Below are 15,308 nucleotides of genomic sequence, written 5' to 3'. Positions count from 1 at the left end.
CCCGATTCGGCTCTCTCTAGCGTTTCTTATCCCCATTGCCCAGGTCTGTGCCATGGTTTTTCGAGCCTTTGTCTAACGGTTGGATCATCCTCTCGTCGTGTGTTGCTCTATGGACAAAAATCCTCTGCAATTCTCCATCGGTGCAATTCTGTGAAATACCCATCTCAGTGATTGACACGTGTCACATACCAAATGAACGGTCCAGATGTTATTCAACTTATAAAATCAATTTGAACCGAATCAGTGAAGAACCGTATTTGAACCAAACCGTATCACAACAAACCGGTACATTTGAAATAAAAGATGAAAGTTTTCCCTCTCTGCTCTTTCGACTCTCTCTCTTTCCCTCTCTCCTCTTACGACTCTCCCTCTCTGTTACGGCTACCAGGTAACCCTCTGTCGACTCTCCCTCTCGCTCGCGACTCTCTCCCTCTCGCTCGACTCTTCCTCACTTGACTCCTCTCACTCTCTCTCTCTGTTTCTCGCTCGACTCGCTCTCTCCTTCTGGTACAAAGCGCTTGCAAAGAAGGTATGAAATACTCAAAGCCTTCTCTCTTTCTTTTTATTTTTTTCTTTTATGTTAATGTTAATGTCTCTGCAAAGGGCCTTCTCTCTCTTTTAGCTGTTTGATGTCTCTCTGTTCCTCGCTCGACTCGCTATCTCTGAGATTGAAATTTTTTTGAAGTATTTACATTGTACTTTGCACAAAGGTGCTCTGTGATTTTGAATGCTGAAATATTAGGTTTTCTGTTCAATAAAATTACCTATTTGAGCTGGTTTGAATATGTTTATTACTTGAAGGTCCAGTTGTCTCAGCTAGGAAAGGCCTAGCTTGCTGCCAGATCCTGGGATTGAATGTCACATTTACCTTATATGAGCCTCCCTCCTCTGTTATATTGTGTTATAAGTGCCAAGAGAAGAAACAGGAATATGTTATTTTGTTATGAACTGGAGTCAGTTTTTATAATTAATTTGGATTAAGTAGACTTTGTTTGAGATTGACTATGAACCTTACCTCTCTAGTTTATCTTTGATGGTTGCAGATTTGGATTAGTATATGCTGAAAATTTGTATATGTGTGTGGAAACATTTGCATTGGATAAATCTTGAAAATTATAATGCCACAACAGCATTCAAGAACACATGTAGTTTCAAATGAAATATTAAGATCAAGGGTATAGATTGTTGTTGCTGTTTTTGTCTATAATGAAATATTAAGATCAAGGGTTTTCTTGACTTTAAGTTCACAGCCTTCACAGTCCATCCTGACTTTAAGCTCCACAGTTTGCATCTGCTTCCTCTTCTTCTTATGCCTATGACCATTGCTCAGTAACCTAGAGAAATACTCCAGAGTACCTCCAACACCCATGTTGTATTTACTCCTGAACTCTTTAAAGAAGATGGGTCTGAGAGAAACTTTGTGAGCGGATGACAAAGTCAGAACTAATAACAACTTAAATAGTCAAGGCAAAAGCTTCCAGAGAGGTTCATTTCAATGTCTCAAACTGCAGATCCACTGATTCTCTATGGAAGCTAGATCAGGTAACAATTTCCAACCTTTTCTTTTATTTCCCTCTCCTTTTGTGATGTAATCGAAGAACAGCAAGATTAATTATACTAAAAAATCCTGTTTTTATGTCAAGATGAGGTATTGTTGCATTAGACTCTTCAGTAATTGAAAACTTCTATTACAGGAAGGATTGCTATTAAACTCGCGATGTACATTGTACAAATCCATATCAGAGGAGTTGAGCATATGGGGATGGCCTCTTCAAACTGCAGGGTTGCTTACATCAGGGCTTTCTTCTCGGTCATTCACCATCTTGACAGGCAGAGTCACAGAGGTATTTATTTATGAGCATCTGAATTCATTGACAATGAATATAGACTCACCAAACTGTGTCTGTCTTTTAAATGTGTGGTACTGTGGTTTTTGTTTGTCTTAGTGGTCAGAGGGCAGGCTTGGGTTCTCAATTCGCAAGGCAAACAGTTCATGGGTACAAACAAGATGGAGTGCCTCAGTTGTGCAAATGGATTCTAATACCTGGATTCTTGAATATCGATCAAGCTCAGTGTTGCAGAGCTCAAAATTCTTTAGAGCAGCATTCGAGTTCTTGAAGTTCAGAATGTCAAGAATAGGTAGAGAGATGAAGCAGCAATTTTGGTTATTGCCCGCTTTTTTTCATCATTATAGCATTCATTCGGAGGATGTCGTTTACAGACATCCAACTTAAGATGTACCAAATCTCATGCCTTATGAGACACTTTGATCTATTAGTAAAACTGCTGATCTTATTGATTAAAAATGAGTTTCTATAGATATCTCATGCAATTCTAGCACTCTGTCAGTATTGCTTATTCTGATTCTTGCACAATGGTAAGACTAAAGAGCTATACTGTTCTCCAGCAATTTTCCCCCTACCTATGTTGTTCAGTTCTACTGATGCCTGTTAGATTGCTTCAACCTAGTATTGTGATCTATCTCCCAACGAAATGAAGTGTTCTTTTCTAATTCAAGCTTACAACTTGCCACATGACCAAACCATCATATGTGAGTTCTGATAAGTATCTCTCACTGATTACCAAAGGTTATCGGTTTGTAGGCTCAGCTTGGTTAATCTAAAACAAGTGCATCGAGTAAAAATAGCAAAAAATTGAACTACCATGCACACACAAAATATTCTCTACTTTTAACCAAGCACTCCATCTGAAGAAATCAATTTCCCTTCTAAATTCCACTTCACTTTACAGTTAAAAAAAAAGTTATTCACTTCACTTCTACCAAAACGAAACCAGATCAAGGGACTTGGGTCTAAGGATGAAGTTGATGTTACATAAAATTCACCAATTGCCTTTTGGCAATAAATTGACAAACATGGGTGGGTATGTGTTATAGAGATCAAGTATGTGAAAGGAGCCACTCATGAATTTTTCACTAACCTTGGTGAAGGGCATCAGCTAGTAGAGTAACTTACACTAAGATTATGGGGATCACCCATCCATCATATGGAAAATTGTTTCTAGCCATCAAACTCAAGTCACAACTGAGTATTTATTACAAATTGATACTGCTTGTGGTATCTGGATAACACTACCTAAAGAAAAAAAAACATATCATGCTTAATCAAGAAACCAGCCATGTGATTATCCTTCTTCCATTGGCTCCCTCACTGGGTCAGCACTGTCCAAAGACAGGAACAAGCATTTCTGAAACAACACAGGGTAAGTCAGCTGAGGGACCTTTCAAGAATCACATCTTAAGCATAAATTCACTTCCTTGAGACAACCTGAATGTAGCAGCTGCCCCATTTCTGAAAAACCCCAGATATCACTGCTCTCAACTCTGTTTAAGAGAGACCCATGATTGAAATCACACCCACATACATCAATTGTTGCAGCTAAGTCTGGAGATTGTTGTAGAAATCAGCCACTGATAGTTCTCTTTCCATCACCTATGCAGAAGCCATAATGAAGTTGCAGAGACTAGAAATACAGGGTAAGTTAGCTACTCTATGTACAAAATAACACCATCACAAGCTGCAGAATTGGTTTATTTACAGGGTTCAGAACCTCCATCGTCATTCATCACTCATATCCAGATGGAGGATCCGACGAAGGTCTCTGGTTGCTGAGTCAGTGCTTAGAAAGAAACCTCTTGAAGAAGAGTATGGTTCCCTTGTGGGTGAAGGCGGAGCAGACTTAGCAATGGGGTGCATTGCTAAAGGCGATACTGAAGCAGGCACATCAAGTGATACACTTCGCTTTTGAAGGAGTGAAAATTTAGGGATCGGCAATGAACTGGGAGGAGGTGAGTTCGAATAAGTTGGCCCTGCCCAGAGTTCAGAGAAAGAGAGGTCATCGCTAAAAGACCTTTCAACCTTTCTGGCCTCAATGTTAATAGGCACTACACTAGCTTTCCCATTACTGTTAAAGTGCTTATCATCTTCCCTGCGATGGTTAACACTGGCGGGGGTTCGAGGGGAAAAGCACGCCAACTAATAACAACTTAAATAGTCAAGGCAAAAGCTTCCAGAGAGGCCTTTATTTGGACTTTGATAGGAAAGAAACAATGCCAGGACAAGTGGTCTCACTAAGATTGCAGAACAGAAAAGGATAGTATGGATGATGGATAACTTCTTCTTTGTTTTAAATGAGCATGAAGAGAAGAGAAAGGTTGATGGGTGACAAAAGAGAAAGATAAAGGAAGCTCTCCTGTGATGATAAAGGTTGATGGGTTGAGAGCGAGAGCGAGATCGAGAGAGTCGAGAGAGAGAGGGAGGGAGAGTCGACAGAGATGGTTAGGGTTTGCACCAAATCGTAACGAGAGAGAGTCGTGAGAGAGAAAGAGAGAGAGTCGAAAGAGGAGACATTTTATTTCAAATTTATGAACCAAATCGGTTTGTTGTGATACGGTTTGGTTCAAATACGGTTCTTCACTGATTCGGTTCAAATTGGTTTTATAAGTTGAATAACATCTGGACCGTTCATTTGGTATGTGACACGTGTCAATCACTGAGATGGGTATTTCACAGAATTGCACCGATGGGGAATTGCAGAGGATTTTTGTCCGTTGCTCTATAGTTTTAGATCGATCTGAATGATGAATGTTAAGGAAGGATATGTGTCGAATCCATTTCACCCTAGGGTCTTAAAAGCAGGGATCAGCCTCCAAATTGGGTCCAGATGATCTTGATCCATTTTCATATTGGAATCCATCCAGATTTAATGCGAAACCTAGAAATATTAGGGGGTGTTTGGTTCGGTAAATCAAATGGTGTATGTATTAGATATGAATGTCAATCTTTTGATAGACATTCTTCTGAATTATGTTTCTTTTTAAAAAATCATTTGGTTGCCTTGAGGCTAGTACATGTTTCTTGCGGGTTGAGATATTGGCTTCCGTAGAGAACTTCTTTCCGCTTTCTCCTTTTATACTAGGTGGTAAAAAAATTGCTCAAATCTGAGTTTAAGTATTGAGGTAAACTTTATCCCTAGTCTGAACCAAAATGAATTGGACCAATGAATCTCTATCTACAAAACGAATTGGTTCACCTCGGTCTGAACCAAAATGAGTCTTTATCGGACCAATTTCAATCTAAACTTTATAAAATTGTTTCAATTCGAAATGGTCAAACCTGATAAAAATAGTTTTTTCTTTCTTTCTTTATTTATTTAGAAATGATTCTCATGCCCTCTGCATCCCAACTCCACCATTCGTTGAGCCACTAGTGCTAAAAAAATATATATATAATAATGACCCAATAACCATCCTCCTATATATGTCCATAGGGGTGTCAATTCTTAAATCGAATCGGTAAAATTGGCCGGATTGAACCGATAACAACACGGATCGAATCGAACCGAAACCTTATTGGGTTGGTTTGGTTTGGAGTATTGCAATCCCAAAATCAAATTGAATTGCACCGGAACCGGATGAACCCGAAACCAAACCGAAACCGACTCAAAACCCGGACCGAAACTGAAACCAAACTGGTAAGAAACCGAAACACTCCAAAATTCATTAAAAAAATCAAAATTTGCATAGTGTTATAAACATTTGTATGGAAAGTCGAATCCAAACTGGACCAAAAACTAAAACCAACCCGGTTACAAATCGATTTAAGAAAGCGAAGACAAACTGAAACCAAACAGCACCGAAACCGAAACCAAATTGAAACTGGAATTTCCTTATTGGTTCGGTTTCGGTTTCAACTTTCTCACACCGAAACCGATTCAACCCAAACCGAAACTGAGCCGGACCGACCGATTGACACCCCTATACGTACATATGAAAAACCAAAATCAAACGGAAGGGAACTAAAACCAATCAAAATCAGCCCTATATTTATCAAGGAAAGCTGGCGTACACAATCTCCCCCCTTAAAAATATTAAATTATTTGCATCATGATATGCATTTGAACTAAAGCGGTACAACATGATTAGATGATACAAGAAGCATGGTTCTGATAAAATGGTTACAAATATTATTTAAAAAGAGGTTCTCTCAACAAGAATGACTACACCTCGTCACATTGTTTTTTAAATTACCGATCTTCTCTCTTAAAAAAATTAATATCTCTTAAAAAAATTAATATAATAATAAATGTGAGGAGGCATTGTATACACCCTAAGCTTAAAAAGACTTTCCCCAATACTTATTAGGCAAATATGTGTCCATCCTAAGAATTGGAAATTGATGGTCTATATTAGCCACATGTCAAAGTTTAAAACTATTTCGATCAAATACCTTCTCTTTTTTTTGCATACATTTTTTCATGTCCATGCATGTGTACAAACACTCTAAACAATTTTATGCATTCTCACTTTGATTGGGAAGAGATGATTTAAATTAAAATACTATAAAAATGGATGTTTAGATTTGTCTTGTGGAGGATAGATAAACTTCTAACGCATTGACAGACTGCTAGGCGATTGAAGCTCTAGCATTAGTCGAGGGGATAGTTGATGGTTCAACCCTCCTAAGCCCCCCCATCCCACTTTCTTGAAAATTAGTAGTAGCTAGTAGTTTCAATATTTGAATAAGTGTGACCCAATGGGCCCTTCTTGGTGGACCCTCTGTTGGTCTCTTGTTCTTGCTTGGTGTGGTCCTTGTACAAGCACCCCACCCAACCCTCTTAAAAAAAAAAAGTCTTGTGAATTTTTAAAACATTGTATTTCATTATTAAATGAATAAGCTCTAAGCTTTTTCACCTTTTTTTTTTTTTTTTTATCTAAATTGAATGTTCCTACTTAGAGTTAGGAGAGTGCATAATACTGTCTAGAATACTAGTACACACTACACACACATGGACATCGAGAGGATGTGTGCTAATACAAAATGGGTAAATGATTGAATTAGACTTTGAAATTTAATATGTGGCTAACCTAGACTATATTTTATTTTTCCAATTTTTTGAATGGACATAACACAATCACATGGCAGAATAGATGCTTTATAAAATTTGAAAAAATTATTGATTTTTGTGATAATAATAATTCATCTTATTAATATTATTATTATTAGGGGAAAGAGCGCTTACAAACTACATAATGTACACTAGCACTTCCCTTTGTCTATCTTTTTCCTCCCTTCTATGAAATGACATATCCACTTACAAAAAACAAAAAAAAAAAAAAAAAAAAACAAAAAAAAAACAAAAACAAAAACAAAAACAAAAAATCAAAAACAAAAACAAGAAAAAACAAAAAAGGACATCCCTTCCTATTATTGGTGGAGAAAGATAGACACAGGAAGGTGCAACTTGCTATGAGTGTTTTTTGTTTATGTTAAACTTACTTTTTTTTTTTAATCGAAGAAGAAAAACATGACATTAGTTTCTGCATAAATTTACAAAATCAGCAGCGAATTCTACCATTTGCTAAGGTTCATTCTACGATAGATACAAAGAGAGCTATCTGTTCGGATTGTGGTAGGAATCTACATGTTACCCCATTCATTGACTTATTATATACATTAAAAAAGAAGGGAGCTAGATTTAAAGGTCACAAAAAATTCCCCAAGTCAAAAGAGAGTTTACAAACGAACTCTGAGTTGGTCCATATTTCCTTTTGGCTCGCTCTTTTCCTTTTTGTAAACTACGCTCCAAACAATAGAGCTCTGGTGCTTCCTTCAAAAGAGTTTCATGTCATTAAATAGTCGGTTATAAGTAGATAGTTATTATTGCCCTCAACTATTCCTATTGCCCAGCTTGTTAAGCCATAATTTGAGTTGCTTATAATTGTACATACTAGTATACATTGAGAGGATGATGCGGGGAAGGTCTTAGGGGATGTTGGGCTGGTCTTAGTTTGGGAGTTAAATTGTGATGTTTGGACTTGGTTCGTTCCTTGGTCACCTTGATCTCTGAGTTGGGAGATCCACTTTAGAGATGACCCCAAAACATTTTGCGAATGGGGTTTTACCTTCCGAAAAAAGACCTTGTTAAACTTATTCTTGAGATTTGAATCCTTCTGTCACCAGCAGACCAATTCAATTAGAATAAGAATTGTTTTCTTTATCAAAAATTTCTTTAAAAACGAGTGTAATGTTGGAACAATGTGATCCGTCATTCTAATTTCAAACAATTTCTCTCTTAATCATGTTTTCCTCAAAAACTAAACGAAGTTCAAATAAGACATGGATGTAAGTGAATGCGATCCTAGTAGGATAGGAACATTGATCACAATAATTTAACTCAAATAAGAGAAAATCGGATGTGCAATTCAATCTATGCCTACAAGTGTTATTGTCTCACTCCATTCTACACATACCAATAATACCTAATTCTGTGATGCGAATGGAAATATGAATCCAATGCCTAATGCACTTGCACCGTATTGCACGACGAAGGAATTGTAGAGGATCTGGATCCCAACATCAGTGGTCGAGTTTCTATCTAGAAGAGGAAATAGTTAGTTTTGGGTTGGATCGGGTCGGGTCGGGTTGGGTTGGGTTAGGCAGGTATTAATAATAAAAGAATGCATATAGAGCCAAAAACCTGGGACCTATTCGTGGGCCGTGGGCTTCCCGATTGCCATTTTCTAAACGAGTGCATGGCCCACGGGGGCCTAGAGGAAGAATTGAAGAAATGGGGTTTGTTGGGATATTTTGCAGAATTCCGGGCCGTTTTATACTTCAGGCCATCCCAAACGTCGAGTTCCGATCCAGTTTCTTCGCAACCGCACATGGCCGTTGAGCGTCACAAAACACCTGAACACCCACTTCAACACACAGAGAGACCTTCATCTCTCATTCCAGGACTCACCACGTGAATATCTCTGGCCCGAAAGTGTCAGACGTTACACCTAAGTAGGCCCCACAATCAGTTTCCCCCACCTCTCGAAGTTCGCATGATCTTAAGGTATCTGTCGCGCTTCGCACTTCCACGCTCACGTGGCCACGTATGAGGTATCTTTAATATCAACTTTTTACAGAATTTAGCTCCACCGTTCATCATCGCCAGATCGATAGTCACGGGATGAAAATGGAAAAGGTACTTATCTTACGGTTTAGTCTTTTTTAGAAAAATACATTACTCCTCCCACTATAAATAAAAGCGGTTGGGAGAGAACTTTTCTCTCACTTCGCTCCATTTCTTCATCTAAATTCTAGACAAAGGAGAAATGTGTGGAGGAGCAATCCTTTCCGACCTAATCGCCGGTAAACCTGGCAGGAAAGTGAAGAACGAGGACCTATGGTCCGAATTCGACGCCATTTCCGATCTCCTCGGCTTCGATTTCGGTGAGAAAGACTGCACTGTTTCTCAATCAACCGATGAATCCAAGCAACCAACCAAAGGTGAGGAATTATTTAGTTTTCTGAAGTTTCTAAATGTGAAATTTCTACTTGACTTTCTTTTGGGGCTTGGCTTGGAGTGGCAGGGAAGAGTGAGGAAACTAAAGAGACAAGCTTGGTTGCAGAATCATCAAAAGCAGGGAAGGGAAAGAGAGAGAAAGGAGAAGGAGCCAAAGTTCGGAAGAATATATACAGAGGCATCAGGCGGAGGCCATGGGGCAAATGGGCGGCTGAGATACGCGACCCACGAAAAGGAGTCCGTGTTTGGCTGGGAACTTACAATACCCCCGAAGAGGCTGCCATAGCCTATGACGAGGCAGCCAAGAGAATCCGCGGCGACAAGGCAAAACTAAACTTCCCCCAACAACAACCACCACCACCACCACCTGTACCTGCCAAAAGGCGGTGCCTGGAACAAGAATCTACGCAGAAGGGCTTAACAGAGCCACCGCCGCCGGCACCATTTAAAGAGGAAGTAACACTAAATCAACCAAGCGAGAAAGCTGAGCTGACGATGGAGCAGCAGATTTCAAGCTTGGAATCATTTCTGGGGCTGCCACCCGAATCTTCTGAATCGGAGGTGATCAGCGCTAGAGATCAATCGGATGGATTGGATTATGGTCTTTGGCTTTGGGACGACGTAGTCGTAACTCCTCATCATCTGGTTTAGGAAGTCAGTAACTACTACTTGCGAACTGTTACGAGTCACTGTAGCTTCTTTCTCAAGCCTCTCTCGTTATCTTTTGTCTCTTTTGCGTACATATGAGTGCGTGTGGTTTACTACTTAATTCCAGTTTTACCCTTATACTATTAATGGCTTTGATTTTTATATTAAATCTGTTCCTCAAATCCCCACATAATACGTATTTCCATTAATAACAAAGATCTAAATCTTTGATTAAATTAGATAAACTCACATGAATTAGTTGGTGCGTGGTGCGCTGAGGGTTATGACAAGATCGTTATTTTGTCGTGAAGTGAATTGTCAGTGATGGAGCTGAGTCAGCAGACAGTGTGGCATGGCCGGGCCAGGGCAGGCCTAGCGAACCTAGATTAAGTTTTCTTGGGTTGAGAATAAACTTGATAACAATTTGAGGGCATCGAGGATCAAAGGATTAATGATGTAGAAAAAGTTCACTTTCTGGGGTCATAAATGTCTGACCCTTTGCACATAGTCGATAATACCCTTTTAATGTTTTCCAAGATACCATTTGTTCACCATCAATTCTGTTTGATGTCTTGTATTCCGTCGCAGTTTAATTTAGGGAGTACTGGTGCAGCACCTAGACAAGCAAGACGGCAGTCTTGTTAGCCGATTAGCAGGCCGTGGGGGTTGTAAGGGGGGCAGGAGGCCCCCTGCATAGAGGGGGTGTAGGGGGGCGCAGTACCTCGCTTAAATTTTTTATTTGAGGGCAATTGTAGTTTAATCCGGATTAGAGTTTTTTCGCTATATATTTGTAGCGAGGGTTTCTTTGTCTGTAATGCAAGCAATACTGAGAGGTGTGAGGGATGAGCGCTGTAACCCTATTCTCCATTGATAGTGAAGCAGGATCTCATATCACCGGGGACGTAGGCAACCTTGCCGAACCTCGTAAAATTCGTGTGCATTGTTTGTTTTGTTTTTCCATTATCTTCTGCATCGTTTTAAGGTTACGTTTCTACAAATTCTCCCTTCAACATAGCTGAAGGAAAGTTGTCCCTATCGACTCATAAAGTTTGAGCGTGGATCACATTTCTCATATGAGAATCATTTTCATTTTCGTATGGTTGATCCAGAGAGATGAAATCCATCATAGAGTGGGTTGTTAGATGGATTCTATCTATGTGGACCGGTTATGTATAAAATTGGTTCTTGTACGAAGACTTGATCCACTCTCATAAAGTTTCAATAACTTTCCAATGTGGTTTTCTAATAGAGTAAGTGTTTTTTGTCCTCAAGAGGTCCTTATACCCACACATAGTGGTGCATATTGGTTCATTAGTAGAGGTATGGTGGTCATTACACATCCTTGTATATGTGGTGCTGGGGCCTCTCATGAATAGAAAACTTTGTCCTTTTTGAATATTAATTTTTTATGTTACATCCCCCAATACTGCAATAAGGGTGATGGATAAGTAATAAATGTGTTTACCAATTAATTGCATTAAAGGTAGCGATGGATAAGTAAATTCTCTCACTATAGGTGATGGACATCTAGTTGGTTCATCTGACCTCTATTGTGGCAATTCAACAATTGCTTAGAAGAAATACTAATTATGATAGCCGGTGCCAAAGATACATGCTTGCATGACTTGGAAGCCTTCCCTAAATGTCCATCGTTGCGTTATGGTGGAGAAGAAAGTATTCTTTTCTACACTTCATACCCCTTTTTTTCTTTAAGGTAGGGTCATGCATGGTGGAGTAGGAGCATCAAGTTCATAATTGTTCTGGCCAGGCCAAGAATTTTATATCCCCGAAGTCTTATGGGATTTTAATCCCAAAAAAATATGGATTAGGTATGAATTTTAAACAAATCACATGAGAGAAAAAGAAAGAGAGTTTTATCATAGGCCAGTTTACACGCACATTGACTAATCCTTAGAGAGACTAACGCAACAATCTACTACTATAGTCTCCACTTAAATCACAGATGCATAAATGAAAAATCGAACCTGAGATCGTGATGGATCCCACTTCTATTCTACTCATGGTTCAAGTTATGGGTGTGAATTGCAATCCAAATTTTTTTACCAAATCTGAATCGAACTACTTAAATTATAACCGATAAAGTTTTTAATAATCGATTTGATTTTGTTATTAAAAAGTGAAACCATGTATTAAATGATTTGCTAAAGATTTTAGGTAATGGAATTGTTTAAACGGTTGGCTTTGAATTTTAAACTAGCTACTCTTGGAATTTTATGTACGTTGTCTGATATTTTATTTGTATTTCTTAAGTCACTACTGGAACCCTGACTTTGTGGTTCAAGTCCAGCAGCTTCAATATTTTATTGGGATTCTTTACCCAATATATATATATATATATATATATTTTATTGGGATTTAAATAGAGGCCTGTTAACAATTGGGTCCAAAATTGTAAACACCTGTTTTTTTTTTTTTTTTTTTGTGGAAATTCTTAACTCCGTTAACAATAAAATAAAAACGGATGAAAATTATTGAATTGAAATTGTTTATTAATTACCCAACTACGCTATTCTCCTCCTCCTACGGTTCTACCCACCTCCCTTGATCCCTCACAGTAACCTAGCAAACCTGCTCCCCCTCCCAGATAGCTACTGCCACAAAAAAATAAAATAATAAAAAAATTAATAATAATAATAACTACTGTTTCGGGCTACACATCATCTCTATTGCCGTTGATGATCGCACAACAACATATGAGGTTGGGTTTTCTGGTAGGGCACTGACTGGCATCCAAGCTGCCATAGTTCGGAATATTTTGGATAGTAAGGGACACCTCCTATACTTTTTCCTTTGTTTGCTTGGTCTTGGGAAGTTTGCGTACTTAGTTATAGCTGCCTCTGACTACTCTTCTAGTGTAGTCACCATGTATGATCTCTTTATATTTGTGTTTATGGGTGCATAATCGTGTCTTATTGCGTGCATGCTATGTTGTAGTTAGATAGTATCTTATATGTTATGCTGTCCTAATGAGTTGATGGGTTGCGTTGACGGAGCTAGTAAACCAAATATGTGCAACGTTAGTGGTCAGACCACTCTCTTCTGCAATATCATTTGGAACATGTGGACTGTGTATTGGAATCTGATTTTCGATAGGGAGAAGTTTGATCCTCACAAGGTTTTCTTCAAAGCCTTATCTGATACTGGAAATCAAGTTTGTGCAACTCGCTTCACTCCTCCTCATGCACCCATGTGTCACTTGTCATCCCCCTGCTCCAGGTCTTCTCAAATTCAACGTCGACGAAGCTTGTAAAGGCAATCCTGGGCCTGCTGGTATTGGCGGTGTTTGTCACAACTCCAACTCTTCTTTCATTTGTGGGTTCATGAGTGGAATCGGTCAATCCTTCGCCATTGTCGCTGAGGCACTTGCAGTTCGTCAAGCCCTTCAGATTGCTACCCAAAGAAGCTTCTCCAGTCTCATCATTGAAAAGACAACTCCTTGCTCATTAATCTACTCTCAGCAGATCGACGAACTGTCCTTGGTGGATCTCTTCCATCATTATAGACTGTCATCATATTTCTTCCGGTTCGAAACCATCTCTTACAAGCATGTCTGCTGAGAAGCCAATTCTGCTGCTAACAACATCGCATCCTCGGCGGGTTGTTCCCAATCCCACCCTTCTGTATTTTGTTTCTACTCCTCCTCCTATTTCTTCTGCATTTTTTGGAGACTGTACCTCCACTTCTTACTCTGGTAATAAATTTCCTTAAAAAAAAAAAAAAAAAAAAAAAGAACTCTCTTGACTACTTAATCCTCTTTTCTAATCGTTTACAGCATGTCTTATGGTTCTAATCCTGTGGGTAAGCATAGATTTAGATTTGCATCATGGAACATTGGATCTCTGATATATAAGAGTATTAGTTGATTGATTTTATGCGAAAAAGAACAAGTAATGTTGTATGTATTCCAGAAACGAGATGAAAAGGTAGTAAAGCTAAGGGGTTGGATGACTTCAAGCTATGGTACTTGGGAAATGAAAGTGGGAGAGGAGGAGTAGGCATAATAGTTGACAAAGATCTTAAAAATATCATTGTGGATGTTAAAAGACTGGGTGATCTCGCCATTAAACAGGTGCTTGGTGATGAGTAACATAGTTTGCGCTCACGAACCTCAAGCAGAATTTGATGATAGGGATAAGATACAATTCTAAGAGCATATGGATGAAATGATGCAGGGTCTAGGTAAGGGGGAGAAAATTATTATTGGTGAGGACCTTAATGGCGAAGTGGGCAAAGATGGTAGAGGCCACGAAGAGATGCATAGAGGATACGGAGTTGGGGAGAAGAAAGCAAAGGGGACCTCAGTGTTGGACTTTGTCATAGCATTTGACCTCTGCATTGCAAATACCTTTTTTGAGAAAAGAGAAGTGGATTTAGTTACTTATAAGAGTGGATTGCATGCAAGACAAATTGATTTATTTATGACTAGACGATTCAATAGACTATTTTGTAAAGATTGTAAGATTATACCAGGAGAGAGTTTAACGACACAACATCGACTGGTGGTCTTGGATATGCACCTTAGTGGGAGGTGGACGTTTGGCAATCAACTCAACCTTAGCCTTATCAATCTCTATCTCACGTTTGGACACAATATGACCTAGAACGATACCGTCTTGAACCATAAAATGGCTCCTCCCAACTCAGAATCAGATTTGTTTCTATACAACGTTTCAAAACTTTGATAAATTTTAAGAGACAATCATCAAAAGAAGACCCAAACATAGAAAAATCATCTATGAAAACCTCAAGAAAATCTCCCACCATGTCAGAAAATGTAGACATTATGCACCTCTGAAAGGTGGCAGGTGCATTACATAACCCAAAGGGCATCCGTCGAAAAGTGAATGTACCATAAGTGCATGTGAAAGTGATTTTCTCTTGGTCCTCAGGACACACTACGACCTGATTATAACTTGAATACCCATCTAAGAATAGAAATGGCTTTGGCCTACTAATTTCTATAGGATCTGGTCAATGAACAGTAAAGGAAAGTGATCCTTACTGGTGACAGAATTCAATCTCTGATAATCAATGCATACCCACCAACCTGTGGTTGTACGAGTAAGGACCTTATCACCCTGGGCGTTCTCAATGACAGTAATGCCCGACTTCTTAGGCACAACTTGAGTGAGACTCACCCACTTTCTATCAGAGATGACATAAATAATGCCTGCATCTAACCATTTCACCACATCTTTCTTGACAACTTCGTGCATGTTAGGATTCAATCTCCTTTGCGCATCTTGAAAAAGTTTAGCGTCATCATCAAAATAGATACGATGCATACAAATTGATGGGCTAATACCTTTCAAATCAGCCACGGA

The 15,308-nt window shown here is 39.0% G+C and overlaps 1 protein-coding gene across 1 annotated transcript; it reads left to right on the top strand.

Annotated features, from left to right (window-relative positions):
* Positions 1 to 9,073: 9,073 nt before the first annotated feature.
* On the top strand, positions 9,074 to 10,132 carry LOC122093376 (ethylene-responsive transcription factor RAP2-3-like). Its single transcript, XM_042663709.1, has 2 exons — positions 9,074 to 9,299; positions 9,383 to 10,132. The coding sequence occupies exons 1-2, from the start codon at positions 9,125 to 9,127 to the stop codon at positions 9,964 to 9,966; spliced, it is 759 nt and encodes a 252-aa protein (XP_042519643.1). The 5' UTR covers positions 9,074 to 9,124; the 3' UTR covers positions 9,967 to 10,132.
* Positions 10,133 to 15,308: the final 5,176 nt, after the last annotated feature.

The sequence above is a fragment of the Macadamia integrifolia genome, chromosome 11 (assembly GCF_013358625.1).
Source record: "Macadamia integrifolia cultivar HAES 741 chromosome 11, SCU_Mint_v3, whole genome shotgun sequence".
In the NCBI taxonomy this organism is placed as follows: Eukaryota; Viridiplantae; Streptophyta; class Magnoliopsida; order Proteales; family Proteaceae; genus Macadamia; species Macadamia integrifolia.
The sequence above is the reverse complement of the archived record's forward strand: the minus strand, read 5'-3'. Positions and strand labels throughout refer to the sequence as shown.